The 26,861-nt window shown below is 32.0% G+C and overlaps 1 protein-coding gene across 1 annotated transcript; it reads left to right on the top strand.

The window, feature by feature from the left end:
* Positions 1-687: 687 nt before the first annotated feature.
* On the top strand, positions 688-25,315 carry LOC110999939 (hemicentin-2-like). The gene is made up of 7 exons (XM_022269232.2): positions 688-781; positions 5,301-5,449; positions 7,699-7,779; positions 12,043-12,126; positions 23,301-23,435; positions 24,067-24,283; positions 24,838-25,315. The coding sequence occupies exons 1-7, from the start codon at positions 688-690 to the stop codon at positions 24,951-24,953; spliced, it is 876 nt and encodes a 291-aa protein (XP_022124924.1). The 3' UTR covers positions 24,954-25,315.
* The last annotated feature ends 1,546 nt before the right edge of the window (positions 25,316-26,861 follow it).

Here is a 26,861-nt window from a genome sequence, read left to right as displayed (position 1 = left end):
ATATTGAAAGTGAAATCTATTAGCGCACAGCCGGACTTGAACCTCAATTAAAACACTTTTCTAAAGACAAAGACTTGTTCTTACATAAAATAGAGAATCTAAAAACCCGCCCTGTGACGGCAATTTTAGGGAATCGGGTCATCGTGTGCCGATATTTCTGGATATGCCCACGTGAATTAGACGCTAGATGAAAATAAAATATCCCTCAATTTACTATGCTTTTTAAAACTTATGTGATTAGAATTTCAACTAATTTCCTACAAAATGCTATGTGAGATTTGTGTTTAGGTTCACCATCGGACGTTGAGGCAGAATACGAAATACCATCCGTATTACCACAACGTCCGTCGTTCCACAACTGACCATTTCGAAGGCAGGTTTTGCCTAATCCTGCCAATTGAAAAATTTCCAAATAAATAGACATTGACATTTATCCTTCAAGGAAAGAATATACCAATTCTTAAAGGGCCGGCAACGCCCTCGCTAGCCCTCTGGCATTAAGAGTGTCCACTTAACAACTGGTAATGGTTATTCTATAAAAAATAGTATTTTGCGACTTATCGATTACGGTTTCATTATTTAGATTTCAGGTTGTTGATAAGTGTTGTTTTGAATATGAATGAATGAAGCCCTATATTTAATACCATGAACTAATCAGAAATAAATGTAAACTTTTTTTTTTTTCAGATGAAATGGGGAGTGGCGAGCGGAATGGGCGTTTCGCTTGCTGCTGCTGTGCTCCTTATGCTGCCGCTTTTCACGTCATCCACAGGAGATATACGTAAGTTACTTTATGTATGTATACAAGTAAATTAATATAGTAATTACAGTTAGCGTGGATAACCTAGTCGTGGAGTCAAAATTATTATACAAGGAGACATGCATACCTATGTATAGACATATCTATGTCACGTATAATAATATTAAAGATTTATTTTCGAGAAATCAAACACTCATATTTGTAATAACACTCAAAAAGTAGCTAAAATTAATACAGACAAATTAATTTACCTACCTTTTGTTAAAGCTGTAATTAGTAAAGTAAATTTCGCAATCATTAAATATCTAGCTAAATAGAGAGCAACTATTGATATTAAAGATAGGAATAAATTACTTATTATGAATACGTTAAAGCCTCCAGACTTATACGATTTGTGTATAATGTTGGCTTATTTTGTTGTGAAGTGAATCATTACTAAAACAAAACATCACTCATTTTCAATCACATTGATTGGAAAATTGTTGTACCCGGTTATTCAATTCCTCCCCCCCATCCAATCCTATATGTGATAGGCCACCGAAAATGTACAATCATGGTTTTATTAATTTTCAAACTTCAATACAGTTGTAACAAAGCGTTGTCTATCACAGATCTATTGTTACAAGAACACAATCACATTCTTTTGTGAGAATATTGTAAAACAGAATTCTAAAAAGTCCATCAAACAGAAGGCCATGACCTCAATAAAAGCGGTTAGCGAAAAATTTTGCACCGCCTGTGCAATACCGGTTATGTACGATTTGGAAGCCAATACGTTAGACTGTGGCTTTCGATATAGCGTCTTGTTCCAATATAATTAAATATGTGAAACTTATGAACAGTATCACTGAGAGTGACTGTTTTGGTTGCGATTGTAAATTATCACAAAATACAACAAAGGGTTAGGGCAAAAAAACAATAAGTATGTTTTTTTAATTATTTAAGTAATACATTGTTTCTATAAAGTGTTATTGACCGAGTTATATCAGGAATTGTACCTTTTACATAGGGGCGGACTAGTTAAGGTCCTATGGGCCTAGTAAAGAATAGGCCATATTTTGAATTTAAAAAAATATCTGATTCTTTTTTTAATCCAATCAATAGGTTCGTTTCCCTGAGATCAATTATTAATCCATGTGCGATGCGTGTCTATCGTAGGGGACGGGGAATTCCTCAACGCTTGTTTTCAGTCGGTGTATTGTTCGTATGTTACGGGGGCCCACATATTCACAATCCGCCCATGCACAGAGGCATGAATTGGATAAATGGAAATAGGGTTAAAAATTACCTAAAATTGAAATAAAATGCCGACTGCAATTACTAATTGAGAATTAATTGTCAAGAAGCAAAAAGTGAAGCGGTCTGTCTATAGTAATCGCTATTGTCGTGAACAGAGCGCCATGGTTTTATACGCGAGCGTCAAACGGATTAAATTTAAGGTGCGTTAAGCTTTACGTCAAGAGCCAGGAAACGTTGGAGATTTAATTTAGACACCCCTGTTGAATCTCGGAGTAGATTAGGAAAATTAACCTTATTTTACACTTCGAAGCTTAGCATGCATATTTTATGGTTTTATGCAAAACATAAAAGAAAGTTGACATAAAGTTAAATGATATAGCTAGTTATACAAACATTAAAGCATGATGAAGGACAGCGAATGAAGTCTGGTACGTCTAAGACTTGCTTAGTATATAACAACTATTTCTATTTATGTATCGTTTAAATCATTTGACAGAATGTCTAACAGATAATCACTTCTAGGCCTGCCAACAAAAAGGAAAAAAAAATATTACGGAAAAAGTGTTAGTAGTAACTTACTTATTACGCATATAAAATTATTAATGAAACAGAACCAATGCCAGCTTTATTGCAAGCGGACGATACTTCGTAAATATAAGATTTGATCAAGATATTTCCAATCACCGCTTTATCGCGGAGTACTACAGGTCGTTGTTTAAAAAAATGTGGTTTTGTACACAGTTGCAATTCAGTTAACAATTTTATCCGCGCGTGACAATCCAGTTAAACTTGTTAGCACTCAATAACTTAAACCGTTTCATAACTTTCCACTTTACATTTCGATATTGACCAAAAATGGAAATTCTATATTCGGTTTATTTTTGGCGATGCGTGAAGTGTACACGCAAAATAAACAAGGAAACTTATTGATAACTAAATCAGTCCAGTTACAAACATATACAGCGCCTCTTTTCCTTCTCTAAATAAACATAATTAGACAAATGATAGTTGTATTTTTATTGCGCTTTTATGAAAAAATAATAATTCGTAGTCCCTTACGTTTTTACTGTATTTAAAAAAGTTTATATGAATCTTATTCAGTTGTCAATAAATTTATTTCGAGTGGCGTAATGCTTACATAAAAAATTTTTCATATCAAGATTTAGAAGAATTAAATGAAGAAAAAATAAATATGTGTGCGTGTACTAGTTTACACTATTACTATAACTAGTACACGCACAGATAATTCTTTACGACCTTATTGTTCGATCTACTTACTATCTGCAACTTTACATATTACTTTACTTTAATTGATTAAATAAAGTTAAATTAGATAAAGTTTAACAAAAGGCTTTTATTATCATAGACATGAATACAAATAATACAATTATTTCATTTACCTTATTACTACTGAGATTATAACAAAATTTCATTGTATTAGAATTTTTAACATCATTGTTATCGTTATAATATATTTTTGTTATTAATGGCTTCGAATCTCTTCGAATTCACCGCGATAAAAAAGATGGCGCTTAACGGAGAAATGTAACAGTATTTGTTTTCCAACGTCGATAAAGAAGATTCACTTCATAAATTTAAAGAATTTTGCTTGTCTGGACATCAAAATGGTGGCCAAATTAGAGACACAAAAATCGTGATGAATCTACATTAAAAAAATATTGCACTATTTGTACAAAAAGTACAAGCGGAACAATTCCCTAGCACGATGAGCAAAATAAAACCTTAAAGTTTCGTACCATTCTGCAAGTTCATCAACTATTTCTCATTGAACGCCTTAATCTTCCAAACGGCTTTCTTTGTCAGAAGATATGAAAATGTTCCAAGTTAGTAACGACGGTAGCAATTCCAGCGACTTATCTGTTCTCACAGCAACCACAGGTGGTTTCAGAGATTATATTTAAAACGTGGAAAGCCGAATAGTTTATTTGGAAGTTTGGACACATATTTGAGTTAGAAATAGGCTAAATGAAGTGAAATAAATGTTACCGAACTATCCTTGCTTTTAAATAAGCGATAACAAATCAATTTTATGAATTATTTAAGTTATATGAATAATCAAGGAAGCTTAAAAAACCACTGAACAACTGTGATATTGTATTGGTGAAATGAGTGAGTTTGGAGGTTCACTTTGGCCGCTTCCTGTTCCGCAAGGACCCCCAATTGGAGGCGAGGTTTTGGTCCTTCGAATAGTGCAGCTTGCAACGTTGGGGGCGCGAGAGCATCGTTCAATACTACCTGACTAAGCATCGACTTATAACCGCTTAGATTAACTATTAATGATCGGCTATAAGGTCTTAAAGGGTCAATAGAAAGGTTATATTATGTGGACAATGGAATTGTACATGGCTGGCGTACATGTACAATTCATACCCATTGTGACCCACTTCTGTCGAACATTTGAAACGAAACAAAATTGATTTGAAAACTGTTTTGGTTTGCTGATTTTAGTTTGTTTTTGTAGCTATATTTTAATTTCAGGTATACTACGTTTAATTTGAAGAACATGTAGTCATTATTATTCTAAAACAATAAGCTATCTGTATATGAAACCCGATGATAATTATAAAATGCATGTATATATGACTAGTATATATACATAATTATATAGTAAGCATGCACTTTTTGATGGTTTAATGGTAAAAATGTTATATTGTACATTATGGCACTGTCTTTAGTATGTATATAAGTTAATTATTTAAATATGTTCGACGTTTTGATGGAAAGAAAACCTGTGTCCAATTTGTGTTTCCACCACACCAACTTCATTCTATGTAAGATTATGTATACAATATATAAATAAAATCATGAAATAAGTAAAATAAATAAAATAAATAAATAAATGAAGAAGAATAAGAATGACATCCTTTAGAATTAAGTATTAATACAGAGTGCACAATTACATTACACTAATTAAAGATAATGAAATATGTAAATTGCTTTAAATTACCAAAATTTTTATTGAAATATTGTTATTCAAATAACGCGTTGTGAGATTCAATTACAGAGACGTAATTATATTTTTCTTTATAAGATTATGTGTGCCAGGGCACAACTCTAATTAAACAAAGCCCTGAGATGTAAGCTTGTAGGTAAGACAGCTTATGATGAGTGGTAGCGTTTCAAAGAATACCTTTTTTATTTCTTAATAAGAAGTAATTTGTTTTAACTTCTTGTACTTTGATTTAAAGAATATTATTCCTATATATTTTTCGATAGGTTTGAGTTGCAATAAAATAAAAATACTTTATTATTTTTGATATTAGTATTGATATATTTTCAGGACATCACGGTGCATCGAAAGCCCGTGGTTGGCGTGGCAGTGTTGCACCAGCAGATGTTACAGCGAACAACTCAGTCAGCAATGTCACAGCACAGCTGGGGGGCACAGCGTATCTCCACTGCCTTGTGGGGCACTTAAATGAACGAGGGGTGAGAAATCTTACTTATTAAACTTTAATAAAATAAGTTTGACAGAAATTCGAACTACGACTGTGCAACAATTATCACAGGATAATGGATAACAATAAGTTTTAATAAGTGATGAACCATGTTTCTGACCGTTAAAGTATCTTTTGCTATATTTTATTTTATGTATGTAATTATATATATGTCATTATTTTTTAATATTTATCTTTATACACTTATTAAAACCATCTTGTTTGTGGCTTCCACAAGCACTCTTTGACAAACAGAGAAAAACAACTTTTGTGTTGACTCTTATTAAAAAACTATTTTATTGAGGGCCCATCTCTAAAATATTATTATAGCTGTTTATATTAAAATTAGAATATAATTTTTATATTTATTTTTCACAACTAAGCGTTTCTTAAAGCAGTTTTTGTCGCGCACCAATCAGCTTCTGACTGAAGTATTTTCGAACCAACTCTAATTCTAAAAATACTAGCAATACACTTGTGAGCCTTCTGGCAATGTGAAGGCCCATGGGCGGCAGAATCACTAAACATGACGCTTCTTGTTTATCATGCTCTTAAAGAGATTTAAGTTTTCTTTTAGTTTTAGTTATTATTAATGTTATATTTTAGTTTTTATTTTTTGTTTTAATTTTTTCCTTTGATACTTATGTTCAAATTAAATTGGTGTGTGTTAAATGTCATATATTTTTTATACATTTTTTTTAGAACGAATAAATAAATCTGATGAGCCTCCTGCACAAAAAATTGTAGTACAAATAACAAAGCATTTTTTACTAGCACAGTTGATATTACAAATTTTCAATAGTATTACAAAATTTGTGAGTTCAAAGCATGAATACATCAATCAATCCAAATAGCCTTTCATTCAAACAAATTGCTGTCACAATATTCCATATCTGGAAATTCTAAATATCAAGTGGACGTGCGCGATATGCAAATTGTACTGCAAGTCAGATTGTAATTGTGCCAACTTGCCAGCTATGAGCTTAGCAAGCGTTTTACAGCTGAAAATTTTATATAACTTGAATTCCTGCATTCCGGTACAAACTGGTTACAACTGGGTATGTATGAAACTAATTATATGAGTCACTCAACTAATCTTCATTAAGGTTCGTGTAAATATATGTTGTTTGTTTCGGATTTTCTGTGTTTGGTGGTAATTGATTATGCGCAATATTGCTATGCATTTTAGAGGTTGCGTTAATTAAAAAACTTCCTTATTAATTTCAGAAAAAAGCTTAAATTTCCTATATGTACTTGGAGATTTTACTTATGCCGATTCTAGATTTATGCCTTTCACATGAGTTGTAATTTAACTGGTTAGGTTAGGTTTTTATATAAAAAAGTCATTATCATTAGTCAATTTAAAACTCGTGTATTGAACGTGTGTAACATTGATTACAGATAATAATTGTGTGTCAAGCAATATTGATGTATTTTAATAAATTGTATGTATTTGTATTACTAAATATCTGTATATATTGTGTTTCTTGTATAAACAAAATAAGGTACTTCGTACTATTGACTAATATGACGTACATTTGCGTCATTAAAGATTTTTTACTTTTAGATTTACTTAATTGTATAAACTATTACATGGTAGCGGTGAAACGACGAACAGACATTTTTTATTGATAATTATCTGATCTAAAATTTTTGTCTGAGCTAATTTTGTGATAAAACTATGATTTTGCTGAAAATCGCGAAAAACTTTTTTTGTGACCTTTGACCCCGAGTAAATTTTTTTGCGCGTCCCGGATCCATGAGGACTTTCTCACATTTCCCTTATAATAGTGTATTAAATAATCCTACCAATATTTTTGTAACCTAGAAGTCTAAATTGACCGGACTATATTGTGTTATTTTTTTATCCTAATACAATAATTTAGAGATAGGTTCATAACATACCTATACTCTCTCTCTCTTCAAATACGAATGCGTTATACGATACACCCCAAACTGGAATACCAGACAACGATATCAAAGCCTAAATACGCAAACAAATAAGGCCCTCCAACCTTTTGCAGATAAACTTCAAATTGATTTTTTTTAAGTTTGAACCTATTCTCTATAAAACTATTGGTGCACAGGAGGATTCAACGTACACACACACACATAAAATACTAAAAGCCGTAATAACTCCCTTTTTTAATTTCATAAACTTACGAGTTGTAATAGCTTTTCATTTTTCAAGCAGAGTGTTGGGTGAGATGACAATATATTAATGGTCTATTTCGTTTACAGCAAGTGTCCTGGATTAGAAAACGCGACTGGCATATCTTGAGCTCCGGAAAATTCACCTATACCAATGATGAACGGTTTCAGGTAAGATTAGTGAGACACACATATTTATGTGAATATTTTGATATAAGATATAAGATGATAGAAGATGGGTATCCAAGAAGAGCAAATACAATGAAAAAAAATAGAATCACCAATCTAAATCTATACCAACACATTTTTTTCATGACCTGCAATCAATTACAAAAGATTTATTATAACGTGCGTACAAAGTAGTGAAACTTCTTTGTAAATAAATTATTACTAATATAAAAGCCCATGTATTTGTATATCTATATTAACTCTCATTACACACTGTTTACGTGCTAATTATAAAATAATTAAATAAATAAAAATTGCGTTTACTGCATAAATCTTTGCGACAGAATTTCCATCTAAAGTATGATATATAATATGTATATATATATATATGTAAATACTAAGCGAATACTTTAAAAAATTGCAAAAATACCTGAAAAAATACATTTTCGAGTACGAAATCTAATATATAAGGTAGCTATGCTTATCAGTCGTAACTTAAAAATAATACAGTCGTTAATTTTACTCTATGTTTAATTTAATTTCAACAATTTAGCTGACGTTTCAAATTTTAAAAACTTGAATATCGCGCTAAAAAGACCCTTTGCTACACAAAGCACTGAAAGGATTTTATCACATTAAGCTATACAGTTAGTCAAATTAAAACTAATCTGCAGCCGTTTGCAGTAGCAGAATAAAGCGGAAATTCTGCTGAAAGTATTATTCTTGATCCAGATTAGCAGCTTAGTGAATATGCATGAGGTCCCACTAGCTAAGTGGAGCGCCCTGGAAACTTCCTTAATATTTTCATATGTAAATTTCCGTGGTAGCCAAGAATTGCGCATTATAACTTTTTATTTGCTAATTAGCCTCCTGATACACACATTCAAGGACGCAAACATAAGATTAGAGCCTGTTTATTTATCTACTGTTAAGCACAAACATTTATAAATACGATTATTATACCGTGTTTAGATTTGTAAAAGCATTTTTAAATTATATACATTATTATGCTACACTAACACATTTTTATATATATGAAGACTGTTTAAGTGAACGAAATTTAAGTGATGGATTAAAAGTATTATTTTACTAAAAACTTTTTTTAATAACAAAAGCCTAGCGGATCCTACTGACTTTGTCCTGTACAGGTCTTACTTTTATATTTGATAATGTAAATCATTCTTGACTCCATTTGAACACACAAACATTTTTATCAAAATCTGTCCAGAGATTAAAGGGTCTAATTACGAACACACGCATAGAAGATTTCTATATACCATCTGTTTATTTGCCGAATAGATAAATAACCTAGAAGCCGACTGCAGCACCATCTGTCAGGCTAATTTTTGAATCTAAACCATCTAGAACGCCATCCGAACACATTCATTCAAATCGGTCCAGCCGTTAAGAGTTTAACAAATTTACGTTTAAATTTACAATATCCATCATTTTTCATCATCATCATCAAACCGCTAGACACCAACATACGTAATGTGCAGAAGTGTCTGTATCTGTTAATATTATTCTTGCATAGCTTTCACGCCTGACTTTTGCATGACATGCATATTTACGATGTTTTCTGCCGTCCAAGTAAGTGTTAAATGCGGAAGGAAAATCTATTAGTGTAATCCGTGAATCGAAATAGCCACAAGGCTAATCCTGCTAATTCTTCACTCGATTTAGAACTCATAAACACACCGATACCCGTAACTATGATACACCTTTATCGACAGTTCGGATAGGAAGATTGATTAAACGGAATATTAGTGGATGCCGTATCGGATATCCAATGTAAAATTTCCTAGCTAAAAGTTTCGCTCACTCATTTTATTACTCACATTCATCATATCGCCGGTAACAAATTTGACGCGCAGTATTTCTTTTAACTTATTTAATATGAAAATGGAAGTGACATTTTTACTAAAGGTAATTTTATATAAATAAAAACGTGTGAAACTCAAGTGATTTAGACAAAATATTAAGCAAATCATTTACGGTGTTTCTGTAGGGGTTTTTAAAAATTAACTTTTCAATGGAAAGCTTTTAAATTTTTAATTAATTTAACCATAAATCCCAATTAGAGAATACTATACTTTCTTAAATCCGCGGTTAACTAATCGGGCGTTAAGTTTAGTATGATTTGACGTGTACAGATTTGTACCTTTATTTAAATAATTAATAAAAAAATAAGAAAAAGTTTTTTTTTAATATTTATATAATATGTAAATTCCATAATATAAGATACAGGTATCACTTATTAAACGTCATTAAAGCTATAATACCGAGGTCCAGGCAGCAGGATCTTTCTGCTGTTAAGTGATACTGCTGCCAATGGATACTATGACAATGCCAAAGGGATCCCAATTGCCTTGTCTGCCTTTAATTCTATGACTCAAGACTATAATTTCAACACCTGTTTCACACCGGAGCAAAATCTTAGATGGATAACAATGATACTCAAAAATGCCCCCCATTTTTGAGTATCATTGTTATCCATCTAAGATTTTGACGTGCATATCAGCCCGATGTTCTCAAGCATGGAGGCTATGCGTCATTTGTGTTAAGCAATAAGTCGTTGTTTCCAAGATAATATTAAAAATAAAGCTTTACACTTGACTTTCCCCAAGGCTTTCTCGTTCCATTTTCCTTATTCTGCCGTTTGTCAAACAAAGAAATAAAGTGTCAGATTTTATTTTACGTGGAATTCGTCTCGGAACACGAATCAAGGAAAAGTTAAAGAGAATTTACTATGTTTTCTTTAGTGTGTTGTTTCATATAAAATTGATTTATCTTTCAAAACTAAAATTTTAATGGTGCCTCAATATCAGACCTATTTTTGCCGCGCACCACCACTATGTGGAACCAACTACCCACAGAAGTATGCCTACTTCTACATAGGTACAGTAAAAAAAGAGCGTACCAATTCGTAATAGGTCAGCAGCGCAATTTCGAGCCTTCTTGCAATGTGAGTGTCCATGGGCGTCGGTACCACTTAACTTCAAGCCAGGAGGTTCACATGATGTTAAGTGATATCTATTATATAAAAAATATATAATTTGTTTAGACATCGAGTAAAACTAATCCACCTAAGTAATACTAAAAATAACTTATATTTTTAAAGTTCGAACACTAATACTGATTGCCATCAAACAATGAACTTTCAATTAACTTTGAGAGCTCGTAAAGTATTGATAGGATTCGCCGAAACCTCTTAAGTTGGTTGTCATTAACAATTTTCAACTTACCTGATCTGCCAACATCTTCAAACTCTCAAAACTTTGCGGTCTAGTACAATTACAAGTAACACAAGCCGTGTTTAAATTGTTAGATTACTTAGACTCTATTATTAGCATATTATGGATTATTTGTTACTGTGTACAAAATAAATATACAGTCATATTGTGTTATAACGACATCGAAGGCACTACACATATTTGGTCCTAAAATTATATTAAGAAGATCTTCGTGAAAAGTTATCTTCGTGATTTTTATTATACTAACCTTAAAAACATTTACATACAAAATAAATAAAATAGTATTGAAACACAGCGATATCTCCAGTGAACCTTCGTTAATTTTGCCTATAATTTACAAATAACTACGTATGTCATTTTGTCTTATTGTAGTTTTGCTATAATAAATGGGACAGAACATTGTTTTTATTATAAACGGTGTAAAAAAACTGTTTCATAATTACGTAGTCAAAATAAATCTCTTGCCAAAACAAGTGAACAAATATTACAAAAACAGTATACAAAATATGTATGCATAATAGACCAAATTAACTGTACAACTTTAAGCATTAATTATAATAACAGTCCAAAGTTTTCTTAATAAATAGTGGTGCTTAATAAAGCTTTGTGAAACTACAATTTCCTTATTGTAAAGTCTTTTTCAATATTCCATAGAGAATCAATTAATAAAAGTTTACTTCGATGCTTTGGTTCCATTTTAGAAGTAACCAGTAAACTACTACGTACTACACACACTTCTGTATTTTCACCAAGTATGTATTTTGTAAAAATTAAAAATCGTTTTAATACAAGTATACAATTCACCGAAATTGTATATTAGTTTTTGTATACAATTTCGATGAATTACCTCTATTATTACTTACTTATTATTTATTACGATTATCAAAGTCACCATTAAAGCCAGAATTAGAAGTTACAAAGTACTAACTCTAGTGTCCCAGTTGGCACAAATTAAAGCCATTAAAAAAAACTCTAGTGTACAAATATTAATATACTGTTAATAAAATTACAGGTTCTTCACGGAGAGGGTTCTGAGGACTGGACCCTTCAAATCAAGTTTGTACAGAAGCGAGACAATGGCACTTATGAATGTCAGGTATGGCTTTTCATTATTTTCATAATGTAGTATCTGTAAAAGACTGTCACTGAAATTCTATGTACGAGCCAAGGCTGTAGATTTTGCTGACATAGACTTTCTTAGTTTTAGAAGCATGACGTTTTCCTAAATCGTGGGAGTTACGCCCCGAGAGTATAGCCAGACGGTATACTGTCTTGAACTGTTAAATTGCATTCATTCGTTACAGTAATTAGCATTTCATAATGTACTGATTGAAGTGTGGGCTAACGAAAGTCACACATGGTTTTAAGATTTTTATTTATATAACACTGATAGATTTACAAAAAATATAATTATGATTATTCGTTAAACCAATCTGTAAGATTTGGAAACTCATTTGAGTAATAAACACCAGTCAGGGTTCCCAGCTCTTCCATAACAAACTTAATTATTAATTCCATTAAAGTATTATTTAAGTATATAATAAAAAGTTTAATATAATAAAGGCCTATATCAAGGATAGCAAATTAAACAATCTATTAATTACATGATTCAGTATAATACACTTCACTGATCACATATTCATTCACAGAAACTGTATCACGTCCAAGTCAGACGAAGAATGTCTGTATGCATGTGTGTGGACGTAAATTCGTAAACAACAAATTAATAAAATAAACAAATAGCACATGAGCTTATATTAAGATACTTGAGAACATATTTATGTTTTATTAAATTACAAAATTTAATCAAATAATTATTAAGATTTGTTTAAAAATATTAAAAGACAAACTTATATCTCTTACATGTATTGCCTAAAAATTAGATTTTAACTTATTTAAAACCCAAATTTGGCCAAATTTCAGTGAATTTATGAGACACGAATTGGTTCCAATTTCCCCGTCCACCGAAGATTCTACATTCATTCACAATAGTTAGTATATATCTTAGCTTACTGCATGAGATTTTAATAACCAAGACAGTAATTCATACTACGTCATCATAAACTACTCAATAACAAGAATTATCGTATCAGGCCACGTCTAAATTACTGCATCATAAATTACTGTAACTAATACTCAATATCCAAGGCGATGTCTTAAATCAAATTATAGGTTATCACTGATACTAATCTTGATACCGTCCGACGTTGTTTCCTGCTTAATTAATTGCATCTATACATAAAGCAGTGTTTCTGCTACGAACGTACATCATGAGAATATAATATCTTAATCATAAACCATAGGTTTAGGCACAAATAACAGTTGCAATCTGAGACCAATATCTAAATTAGGCGTGATTAGATACTATACATAAGAAACATTTAAAATTTAATTGTATATTTTAGACTGATTATTATGAGATTAAACAGCTTCTGTGATATTTAAATATACCCAAATATTAAACTATATGCGTTCCCCGTCCAGAATATTTTTTTTTACTTATATACATTCTTTATAAATTATATGTTCATAGAGAAGAAGTTTTACTTGCTTGATCGTGCTCTTAACAATGAAGTCATTAGCTTGAATTATGGCTATGTACCAATAGGCACTCCTTCTATATGTGCAACTCGCCTTATGAAGAAAATCATAGTGTAGAAACCGGCCTTAATTACGAAACTTGACGTGTGTCAGGCACAGGGCTGACGAAAGATCGAGAAACAAAAATCTAATGACCCATGCATATTGTATACTCGGAATAATGTCGTATATAAACAGAGAGACTGTTAAAAGGAATTTTATATCACATAGTATTTTCACAACAAAGGGTGGAAGCGAGGATTCCGATATTTCTCACACTAAATATATTTTGGACGTATTAGGATGTTTACAAACGGTGAGCCTTTTCGTTATTTTGGATGAAAATCTCTTTGCCAAGGATTGTTTGAAGTGAAAATCGTTCTTATTATCAAGGGGTATTATAATTTTGAAATATTTATGTATTCTTTATATACAATATAAAAACGCCTTGACCTAGCTCTATCCGTTACATGTGAGTTAGAGTTAATGAAGAATGAAGAGGAATAAAAATAGGAATAGCGAAAAAGATAACCGGCCACAAAATTATATCAAAATATAGTCAAATGTTTAACTAAACCAAGAGAAAAGATATTTAGTTATAATAATCACGACAAGTGTCTAATATGGTATTTCACCATAGGGATGCTTGCTTTTTTATGTCTCACACCAGACGGAAAAATAATTATATATGTACTTGTTTTTAATAAGGTTTTAGCAGATTATGTTTTGAACTTGATTCTCATTCGGTTTGAGCAGACACTTTTATGATCACCTATACCGAAACATATTTTGTTGAACACTATTTCTAACATACCTAAAATTTTGGTGTAGAAAACGTTTTGGTGTACTGTTAAAAGTTTCGTCTATTTGTCGCGAATTTTCTGTTTGCACAGCATGCAATTTCTATGATTGTGTCAACAGTACGTGAAAGTTGCGAGATTGACCTGAAACAGTTGAAAAGCGTTGCAATATGTTTAATAAAAAAAATAAACAAAAACAAAGAAGTCTATTATAAAAAAAATATGTTAATGTTTTCTACCGCAAAACTGTTTCTGCTTTAATAAAACCTCCTAGATTTTTTATGATCGTCAATTGTTTTATCAAGAATAATATGTATCAATTCTTAAAAGGCCGGCAACGCACTCGCGAGCCTTCTGGCATTGTCGATCTAATATGTTAAATTAAGTAATTTAATGAGACATGTTATTTGTTTCCTATAAATTAATACATATCAGATGAACCTTCTGCCCGCTTCTTCCTTACCCTATAAAATTATACTACAATATTCGTAAGAATAACTACATTTTAAAAGAAACAATAACGTACAGTGGCGTTCACAGGTAGGTACATTTTACCTTTTTTCACCGAGTTTCCATCTATTCCGATAATTTACTCTCCCGAATTCGTTCTCGGTATAATCCGATTTGACCATGTCGACTACTTTTTCTTATTAAAACGAGAGGATACGCTTTGATGCGTTGTCTAGCTTAGGACGAGGCCAACTTGGCTTAGTGTAACAAAGAAGATTAGCGTTATCATTATTGAATAATTCTAGAGATTCTATAAATTTAATGACGCATCAATCAACTTGCAGTTGCAGTGCGGAAAAGGATTTAAATGCTTGTTGGTAATCTCCTAGTTACAGTTGCCATACTATTGTGATCATCTGTCAAGCAGACTGTCAACGGCGTCTGCTGACACACGCCGTTGACTTGTGGTTTTTCCTTTACAGTTCAAGAAAAGAGCGTATTCTTAAAAGGCCGGCAACGCACTCGCGAGCCCTCTGGCATTGAGTGGGTGAGCCGCCTGCCCGTTTCCACCTTGTTCTATAAAAAAACCTATCTAACTCTTGTATGTTTTTTTATGTCTACAGTATGTAGTAAAACAAACAGTTATCTTTCATTATTTTATTAGAGAGATTAAATATGTATTTACAGCAAGCAAGCAACATACCAACCATGAAGAAATTATTATTAAGTTGCATAAATCTTTACTACTTTATGATCGTCTCTAAGAACGGATGTATGGGCATATGATTTCGTAATTAAATTAAATAAATACTTAGTTGTTTTATATCAAGGTATTTTATTCATAAAAGTTTATATACGCAGTCATAAAACATATTGCTACCTTATATGAAGAAAATATATTCCAGTTTTAAATGGACATTTTAAACTTACAGTATACAAGTTAAACCTTTTGCGTTTAAAGAACTAGCCATGTTGAAAAGTGTTCTCGGGCAGAATAAAATATTCATAAGTCTAAATTATTCAACATGACGTGTCAACTTGATACATTTTAATGTTCAACACTTGACTAACGATTAATATGTACGGAGCAGTTTGTTATGGTTTCATTTAAGGATATATTTTTTACAACAAAAATTTCGTAAACTTTTGTATTTTGTATCTATCTTTAAGGAAGATTAAGTCTTGTTTATCTTTAGACATCTAAGATTTTTTTTAAATCTATTAACTAAGCAAATGCAGAATTCTCTTCTTACTTTTTTGCCATATATTTGTAGATTGCGTCATAAGTGGTCCTTCTGTCACATTCTGTTGAAAAATAATGGCAGCTGATTCCAACGTCATAACTATGCAAACTTGTTTATTATTTCATAAGATGATTGATCCGTCATTATTAACGTTAATATAAATAAATATTCAGATATTCTTATTCATACATACCGAGAGATATATTATTTTAATATCGTCATACTTATATTACCACAAATTCCCTTTACATTCGAAAAGCAGGCAAATAAAATTATATTTGTAAATCGCAGCTTGGAATTACTTTGATTTCATTGGGAAAATTTTATTCCAAGAGTTTGTTAAAGACCTCGATATTTACTTATGCGCTGTTTCTCCAGAAACATTCGTGTTTACGATAATATTTGAATAGAATTTTCATTATTATGAATATTTTCGTCGGTTAGCGTTGATATTGTAGTGATAAAAACAAAAAAGGTTTCTTGTATTACAAGCATATTTTGCGCTTTGAAAGGCAATTTCGTTTTACGTTTAGCCGTATTGGGTTAGGATTACGTATTCCTATTTTATCAGATATCAAATGTTTTGTTTGCAACGTGGGAATACCTTTCACATATTCTATTTAGATATTGGGTTTTAGTCATATATTTAAATACGATATATTTTTGAAGTAGTGTTTCGTCTGGAAGAAACTGCTCTGAGAAGAAATACCTTTTAACGTTTTAAATTTAGAACGGGGCTTATTAAATTTAAAATTAAAAAGAGTCTAATTACACTCTTTAAAAACCAAATGAATTCTATTCTAGAAGCCGTGTACTCAAGTAATATTTACATGTATACGGTGATAAATCAGCGACATATCAGCGACATGTGTCAGGCAGAGAAGGCTTATCCTATAAAGGCATAATATATGAATGAAAAGGAACCTCTGAGGTCAAGGCTTTTTTGCCGTTGATTTTTAAAGATTAATATCAGTTCTTAACGTTTTTTTTATTGTATACGGATATACTAAACGGCTTAGTTTTGCTCTTTCGCGAATTTTGTAAACGTTTTTGACATTCATAAGCATGCCTTAAGTCGCATCTAAACTGAATAAATAAATTTTGATTGATTGATTGATTGCTTGACAGAATCGCACCTTAAATATCTAGTATTAATAAATATAAATAAAGTAATACTATTAATATCAATAATTGCTAGAAAAACCCGATAAGATATTGTGGTACTAGAAGCTTTGCTTCTTTCATTTTATAATCCGGATTCTAAATGCATCAGAGCTACAGATATTGTGAGACATCGTGATTGCATACAAAAAACATCGTATTGCAATCTCTATCCAGACTACCAGCGCTGGAAGCAAGAGCGTGAAGCGGAAGATACAGAAAAATAGCGTTCATAGATACTTGTTTATGAAGTAACTGCGCCCTGCCAAGCTTTGCTGTGGTACATTGTGATTGAATAGTTGAGAAATGAGAAATAATACAAAGAATACATTTCATATAAAGTATTTTTGCAATACAATATTTTTTGTTTCTCCACTGTCTGCGTAGATATAAAGATCTATCTGGTTTTCCGACTCGGGAATACGCAACATACGATCTAATAAGACTGCGCCATTTCTATTGCGGTTGTCAGCGAGTGTTTTCATCGATTCCGGCAGATGGCGCGGTCACTGGTACACAGCTGATCGTTAAAAAACTTTTTTTTTTAAAGAGATAAAAACAATCATTCATGTGGATTATATGTTACGCTAAAATTTCATCGATCAGTGCAGAACTTTTTAATATTTGAAGCGTACAACCAACATAATATTTTTATATATACCTAGATTGTGCAGTTACTGACTGATAATTTAAACTAACAGACATATTTTTCTAATACAGTAGTTATTGAAAACGTTACTACTATAACTACTACTATAAATGTAAAATAATACGGTTCAAAATCCTTTACATTTTCTTTACTTTTAACAATGATAAAAAATACAAGATAAATAGATTTAGCGCCAACGTCGCATCCCTATTAAACCCATTTGGCGAGTGTAGTGTTTTATTTATTTTAGCACTTCCATTAGCGTGATCTGAATCCGAGAACACTTGGAGTTGACTTGTTTACTCACTTTTAAAGTAAATTGCACCGCATTAATGCAACTTCAAAGAGTCTTCTCATTTAGTTTGAGGTTGCAAGTTACTCGCCTCGCTTTCTTAATGTTTTCATTGTACACTTATTTATGACGGGCTTAAATTTTGTATGAAGTTTGAGTGTTATTTACGAAGATTTTTAAGCTTTGAAGATACGCGTTAGCGTTGAATTAATATTGACTTTGTTGTCTTACACCCAAACCCAATAATTAATCCATAAACTCAGATTGAAAACAATCTGAGATCATACCATTACAGTCGATCGATCTGCATCCTTATAACCAAACCCTACGAAGACAATCCATTTTTGGTGACGGATAGAATGCAATCTCCTCGCTCTTTACACTTATTTGATAAACAAAATAAAGTAATTAAAACCGTACAAATAATATTAAAATGTACATGTATATGTTTAAAAAATATTAATTTTTAATTGTTTTAAAAACTGTTATAAGTTAAATCTTAATCCACATACACCGATCCGCCCTACCATGGATAGCTTGTAGCGACAGATGGCTAATACAATCGATTGGTTCACTATCATCAATATTTAGATTAAAATATCTATCTCAGATGGTCAAAAATGGATTGACATTGGTTATTGGGTTGCGTAAATCTACGTTTTAACCTACCATCAATTTCGCGATTTCATTAATGATTAACAAGTTATTTTTAAATTTGTCTGTTTTACCTCAGTATTATCTTACCCAAGAGACTTCTTGTTTAACGGTAGCAGACCGTTGAAAACCCACTCCATAGATAATAAGTCACAATTAAAAACACTCTGCGTGTATGTTTTCATTACGGTTTCTATGGCTCTAATTAAAAAGCTACAATGGGCACTAAAACCCAGACAGTCGAATTAAGTTTTCCTGAATTTTCCATTTTCCAAATACAACGTGAAACGAAACAAAAGGCGGTTCAACGAGGCCCTCTGAATTTTTTAGCGCTCAGAGATGGCTCAGCTATTTACATAAAATTATTCCTATCGGGTTCCACAATTCTCACTTGAAACAAAAGAATATTTGCGGTATCTTGTAGGGTTTACATATGTTATACAATGGAAGTGTTTTAAGCGATAGAAAAGAACCACAGAATTTCTTTTATAGAAAGAGAGATTCCATCCGCAATGCCTTAAATATTGTATGTAAAATTAGTATGCATAGTTATGATGTTGGAATCAGCTGTCAATCGAGATTTTTCAACGCAATCTGACTATCAATAATGGACTTCAACACTTCTCTAAAGATTCATGCACGCAGCATTACCTGTGAGTTTTAATTGACTATATTTATAGCCAACTATATCATACCATAAATAATAAATCCATCTGCTATGCGACCACTGCCTCTTAATAAGGAAGTATCTTGAATTCAGTGAAACAGTTTAATCTATACAGCAAGGGTAAAATCAGACGCGCTTTTTCTTAAAATAAGTTAAGTTTGGCAACCCTATCAAGGGTCACAGAAAGGGCGACTCTTCAACAAATAACGTGTCATGAATCATCTCTAAGGGTCAGCACAAAGGATCGCTTAGCGGTAGCCGTCTTTGCAAAACATTCTTAATGGAACTATGCTGGAGAAACTTTTGACGTCCAAGTCGTCGTAAATCATCAGTAACAAGATTATAGTGTGGTCGGCACTAAATATATCGTCAAGATATATATTTGGGGGATGTCTCATGTATAATATATGAGTTTAGCAACTAATATATAAAAATACGATGTTTTTAGACTACCTGTATTGTTTGGTTTATTTCTTATTATTTTTTGAGATCGATTTTTGAGATATAATATATACTATTTCCTAAAGTGTGTGCTTTTGTATAAATATTATAATTATTTTGATACTAAATTGTCGAATTTGGTAAACCTGTAACTAGTTACAACCTATGTTATATATTTATTTATTTATTGAACGCTGAAGTTTTCCAAATAGGTTAGCAGAGTCCATGAAGCACTCTCTCGCTTCATCCACTTTCATGACATTCACCATGTCAAATTTAAAATCATTTATTCATATAGGTAACACAATGTACACTTACGAATGTCATGCATGCTAGTCTGCCTCTTCTACTGCATTTAAGTGTTTCAGAGGTGTTCAGATTAAGACCTGCAGCTAAGTTTTATTATCGGACGTCAAGGCAGAATAGAAAATAACATCCGCATCACTATGACGTCCGTCGCTCCACAACTGAGCATTGTTTAAGGCAATTTACCACCACAATGTGGAACTAGCTGCCCACTGAAGTATTTCCTAATTAATATGGACTTAGGAGCGTGAAAGCGTAGCAATTCCTAAAACCGTCAGCGCGCGTGCGAGCCTTCTGGCAGTGCTAGTGCCCATGGGCGGTGTCACTTAACATCAGGTGAGGCGCCAGCCTGTTTGCCACCTGTAATATAAAAGAAATAGTCGTGTGGAACTTTTGATTTGTCCCTTCTCTAGCACCTGCATTTGGTCCATTTGTATACTCTACTAGTTAGCTTCTCATTCATTCGTTCTACATGGCCAAACCACCTAAGTATTTCCTTTCATCCCTGTCATTACATCCTCATTAGTGAAATTATATATAACAAAATATAAACAATCATCGCAGTCTTGAAGCCAATATGAGCCCTTTAGTTTTTACAACATTCATAAATTTTAATATAACAATTTTGTTTCCATAATGTCCAATAATATGAGCGTTACTTAACTTTACGAACTCTGCAATAAGTCAAGTTATTTTTTGTTTGATCCAGCGTCGCAAAACTATAAGTCCTAATGTTATCTCAGTTATTAGCTCATGTTTTAAATAATTAAATCCAAATGTTACCCAGCTTCAAACAATGTATTTCCTTAAATGTAAATCTGCATATATCAATACAACAATTCGTGTTAGAGAATTATTATTATCGTACGTAATCGATGTATAATAACTACTGTTGATGAACAAACAAATACGTCAATAACAAGGGAACGCAACTAACCAATTAATAATACAAAGAAAACAAAACAATGACATATAATCAATGTAATAGAAATGGTGTATAGTATGAGAATTCGAATATTGTTTTCAGTATCATTAATTGTCTAACTAAAATAAAAACACGAACTTATCGAATGTATTCGGTAACTTGATAAAACGATTGTTATGTTCAATATGTTGTTTCGTATTCATTCGTTATGTAGATTTGTAACACATGGAAATTGCATTAGCTTTTTTTTGTTATATATAAGTTGTAGAAAGATTGAATAATTTATATGCAAGTTTTTTTTAACCGAGGTTAAATGGGCAGGAGGCTCACCTGATGTTAAGTGATACCGCCGCCCATGGACACTCTCAATGCCAGAGAGCTCGCGAGTGCGTTGCTGTCCTTTTCAGAATTGGTACGCTCTTTTCTTGAAGGACCCTAAGTCGAATTAGTTCGGAAATACCTCAGTGGGCAGCTAGTTTCACAAAGTTGTAGTGCGCGGTAAAATGGCCTTAAAAAACGCACAGCTGTATGTTGTGTGCGTATTTAAATAAATACAATATTTATTAAATTGCTTTCATAATTGGTATGACGCATGGCGTATGAACAGATTTATGTGACTTCCTTGGCAATATTGATGGGCACAGGAGACCTGGATATCACGCCAGGAAACTAAATAAAATATATATTAAAAATAGTTTTACTTTACTTTTTACAGTGCTAAAATTGTTTACAAGGTCACAAATAAGAAAAGAAAACGCCCTGACATTTTTTCGCTGGGGATCAAACTTTTAACCTCCGGCATTTGTAACAAAGCCATTTGGGTAGAAATGTTCAAACACCTTTATAGTTCATACATATTTGTAATACATTGAGAATTCTCGTGGTTCAGCCGCGTAAAATATTCAATGCAATTCGTTATTTAAAAAATAGTCTCTTGTCCTAGATGTAAATTTCCTCACCTATTTTCCTAATACATATAACATAGCCAGTTATAAAGTTCTCAACTAAATCATAAAGTAAAAGAGCAAAACGTTTACCCAGTCGACGCCACAGCATATATAGAGTCGCTTACATTCAGGTCACGTAGCAAAGTGATTGTTTGCGTATTACACTGCTCTGTGGAATGTTTGGACAAGGAATTGTGTAGGAATTAAGAAGTCGTTATTTCTGATTAAACCTCTTCTATTCCTCTTATCTTGCGTGTTTGGATTTAATTAGGCAAGCGGTAAAATTTAATTAAATGTTTAACGAGCTTCGAGGAATCACGCAGTTTATTTGTAGATAGTTTGTTACAATGCATTGAAGTTACACAAGCAAGGTAGTATTTATTAATAATTAAGGGAAGTTTAAAATGTATAAATTACAAAAATAACTAAATACCACCCAACAGATTTCTTGTTACATTTTTGTGGTGTAAAACATATATATATCACCTTTATATACCATTCTCGATACATGGACTATCAAACACTAAAAAAAATCTTATTTGTCGTTATAATTTAAACCCAAAGCACCCACATAAGTGAGTGTCCATGGGCAAAATGCAGTTCACTTTTTTGGCGTCCCGTAGGCTTGTTAGAATGTTGCCAAAATATTGAACAGTTGATGAAATAGGCCAACACATTCAGTCCGCATTTACCTTGAAAATATTTTATTTATTACAAAATTCATGGTGATTAACATACAATTAAAAACATAATAATTCAGTATATATTTATAAGCATTGGAATGAAGAATTAAGAAGAATTGAAGAATGATAAAATAAGACGAAAACCAAAGTTATAGATGTCTAACATTATTCCATAAAACAGACGTGGCTAATCGCATATAGAAGATATAGAATCGTTGGCAGGAAGTGACTGAAGAGAGAAAGCCATGGATAGAGAAATTTAGTAAAAAATTAGAATATCAAGTAACAAGAAAAAAAATGGCAACTTAACTGTACATTGTCAAAATTTGTAACATTTGAAAATTGAGGCTTTAAATCGGAGATAGACTTAAGCGTACACTAATATCTTTATCCGGAACACCTCGTCTGAATGCTAAAAATATTTATCATCTCATTATGAAGCCACACCCAAACTCAAGTTAATAATTCCAGGTGTCAACCCGTACCGGCATCGTGTCGCATTACGTCCGACTGCAGATAGTGGTCCCCGAGGCTTTCATCCTGGGGTCGGGTGAACATCATGTCGACCTCGGCAGCGTTATACACCTCATATGCATTGTTGAAAAGGTACGTTTATTGAGATTATGTATGTATGTTGTAGGCACGCTGTGTAAAGTTGATTTTTATCTTTACATAGAACGCCATCAAAAACATAACTTGTAAAAAACGTTAAAATACTGGGTTTGTACACACACGTAAGCACGAATTGGATTACCGTTGGAGTTGTGACATCTATGTGATACTAAGTCGGTTATTTTTTCTCAGTCCCTATTAAGGGACCTGTCTTACATTTTTTAGTAATAAGCTAACAACATAAGATGTCATGTTAGGTTACTACAACAAGAAGGTTAGTGACCTTACTGATATCAATATCAAAAATCTTTTGTGTCTTTAATGTAAATATTGGCTTGGCAGAACACAGAGTTTACACAGAGGAGTATTTCGATACGAGTTGTAATTTACAAGACTTTTGTAAATATACAATCTTTAGCACACGTGCTTGGGAATTGTACATATGCCAATAAGTTTTCAACCCGCAAAACGGAACAGTCTCTGGGAAGGCATAGCAAAATGTTCCATGTTGGTATGTACTATAAACGTAGGCTAAGTAAAAGGAGATTTCATTTTAAGGAGAAACGAAGTTCGCGGAAGCAGCTAGTAATTCACAATAATTAAATATATTTTAATATCACTTCAGAGTCCGACACCACCACAATACGTATTCTGGTACCACAATGACCGTATGATTAACTACGACGCGACGCGAGGAGGAATCACGGTGGAGACGGAGCCGGGAGCAAGGACTCAATCAAGACTTACAGTACGAGGAGCCACCTTGAAGGATTCAGGAAATTACACTTGCAGTGCGAGTAATACCGAGCCGGCGTCTATACACGTTTTTGTATCGGAAGGCAGTGAGTATTCTTTAATTACAAGTCGCTCTTATGGGAAGTAAATATATAACGGACGCTTGGTGCTAAGTTAACAATTGAAAAATCTTTAACTGACAATAACAAATGATACTCTTAATTTTTTTATTTTACAAAATTAATAAAATTTTTACACTTAACTACAAAGTTGTTTTTACTAAAATAACTGCTAAACAACGCTTTTTTTATCGATCGCCTACTATTGAATATATAAGGCTCTAAATGAGTAGCTTTATTATGTTGTTTTCGTGAAGATTGGTTTTACATACGAAATTTGGAAGTTTTTGTTATATTCTGTAAAAGGGTTACTTTGTGTTTGACCATTTAACAATTTGTATTAGATTTAAAAATGTATTTTCTTTCTTTCCGGATCCATTTATGCCTAGTTTCTATACCTATGCGTATCTTAGTACCAGTCATACTTTATGCCTCAGAGTCGTTGATATTTCTGCACAAAGCTTCTACCAATTACATGATCTAATCTATCAGATAAAGGAAATAGAACAGAAATATATTGATTTGAATTACGTAATTTACAGGTAACAAAATGGCGGCAATTCTAAGACGCAACACTAGCGCCATCCATGGTATTACTTCAAGCGTGACGTGTATTCTTCTTCTAGCCTCTGTGTTGGTGCACTTCGTCGTACGATGACGGTAAATTGTCAAAAAAGTAAAGGAGTTTTTCTTTAAATATTACTTTTGTGAAAATCTTACTGCCAAATATTTTGACGCTGTATTGTTACAAGTATCGATACGTAAGTTGGCAGGAATTGCGCAAGAATAAATTGACACCATTATATTTATTAATAATTTTAAACTATTTATATAATTATTTAAATGTAACATTAATTATAAGGCAGTGAGACATGAGAGATGACCGCTTAATTAATTTGACAGTTCAATACGGAAACATCAAGGCGATATATTACATTTAAAATATAACTACATACAAGCAAAATCATGTCAAGTTACGAACCGATACAAGATATTGCATAAATATTGATGTGGTCCTTATTGATTAAAATAACTAAATAAATACATTATTTTTAAAAAATTAATTTTAAAATTATTAGTTATACTTTACTTGCAATATAATATATATCATATGTAAAAATTTGAGGCTAACCTAATTACATGTTATTCTTAGTTTTAAAATTTAAACGTTTTCCTTCTGTACACTTTAATACAAATAATCTTTCTACAAGTGTTGCTTTGATGAATAAATGTTTAGTCAGTTTCCTAAGCAAAATGTGAACGCTAAATATGTATTTCTAACTTTATAAAAATGTATTTTGTATGAAGCAGCGAGTTAGCCCATTAGGTTGATCTCAGCGTTTTTGTCATTGGTTGGCATAGTAGAGACGTAGCTCAATCGATGATGGTATGTTTCTTCTTAATTTTTTTTTAATACAACAGAAGAAGGAACCTATCAAATCTATATCAGGTTTTTTAATTATTATATCCTTATACCAGAGATAATGTTATCACAAGACATTAATACTAAAAAAAATTCTTGTTTTGTTGCTTTATTTCCCAATTGGAATATATTTTTAATTATACAGAACTGTATAAAACTGTCATCTGTCAAAATATAAAGTATGGTTAATATAGTTTAAGCAGAATATTTCCTTTAAAATTATAACCCTCTGTACATATGAAACTGCGTTAATGTACATTGACTTAATACTAAAGTTATACGTAAAAGTAGATATTGTAACGTAGGTAGTAACTGAAATATTGAATTATACATACGTTAACATTATTTGAGATATTAGAATAGATTGAAATTGTATTGGGTTGGTTTTCGAATTTTATAATCGTTTTTTCTAAACAACTGTCAACAAAGGCTTTGTTGACTAAGTAATTAATTCCGAGACGGTTAAGCAAGTTCATGAAAAAAAATGTGTTAATTCATTGAAAACTACATTATGTGAAAGGTTTGGGAGCCCTTTTAAGTAAAATAATAACTGTGTGGGTGAATTACTCTTCTGATAAAACAAAATCAGTAATTCGGTCAATTTCATTGATTACAAAGTATAGCTGGAAATCTTTCACAGTACGTATCTCGAGGCAATTACAACTAACTCATGTGGACTCGGCACCCACCGGTCTCTAAGAGATGCGAGATTTCGCTGCCCCCACATGACACAACAGTGTAATCAGACATCAGACATTTTTTGTATCAATGGGGATGTGAGTCTTAATTGTGTCCGGTTGTAAGTCAAGCTAGTTTTAATTTATTTAGAGTAAGAAATTGATTATTTGTATTACAAAATGTTAAAATTTGAAAACCAATCATTCCTAGTAAACCTAGTTATAATTCTGTAAAATACATTTTTGATATCACTGTACATAGTCACCGTTGCGTCAATTGTGTACAAATTTGACAATTTACATGTTTTGATAGCCAATAAAAAACTGATTTTCTTGCACAGATCTCTCCAAATTAACTAAGAAATTTCAATATTTCCTTTTCAAATCAGTTTTATATATATTATGTACGTGAATAATTCCAAAGATATTTCCGAGTTGAGCTTGAGGGCTTAGATTGAAATTATTA

Source organism: Pieris rapae, chromosome 1 (genome assembly GCF_905147795.1).
Source record: "Pieris rapae chromosome 1, ilPieRapa1.1, whole genome shotgun sequence".
Lineage (NCBI taxonomy): Eukaryota > Metazoa > Arthropoda > Insecta > Lepidoptera > Pieridae > Pieris > Pieris rapae.
The sequence above is the reverse complement of the archived record's forward strand: the minus strand, read 5'-3'. Positions and strand labels throughout refer to the sequence as shown.

Excerpts from the sequence above, each read along its gene's own strand:
- LOC110999939 (XM_022269232.2), top strand. The coding sequence starts at position 688 with ATGAAATGGGGAGTGGCGAGCGGAATGGGCGTTTCGCTTGCTGCTGCT. Across the intron at positions 782-5,300 it reads GTCATCCACAGGAGATATAC|GACATCACGGTGCATCGAAA; the intron begins GTAAGTTACTTT and ends ATATATTTTCAG. Across the intron at positions 7,780-12,042 it reads CCAATGATGAACGGTTTCAG|GTTCTTCACGGAGAGGGTTC; the intron begins GTAAGATTAGTG and ends ATAAAATTACAG.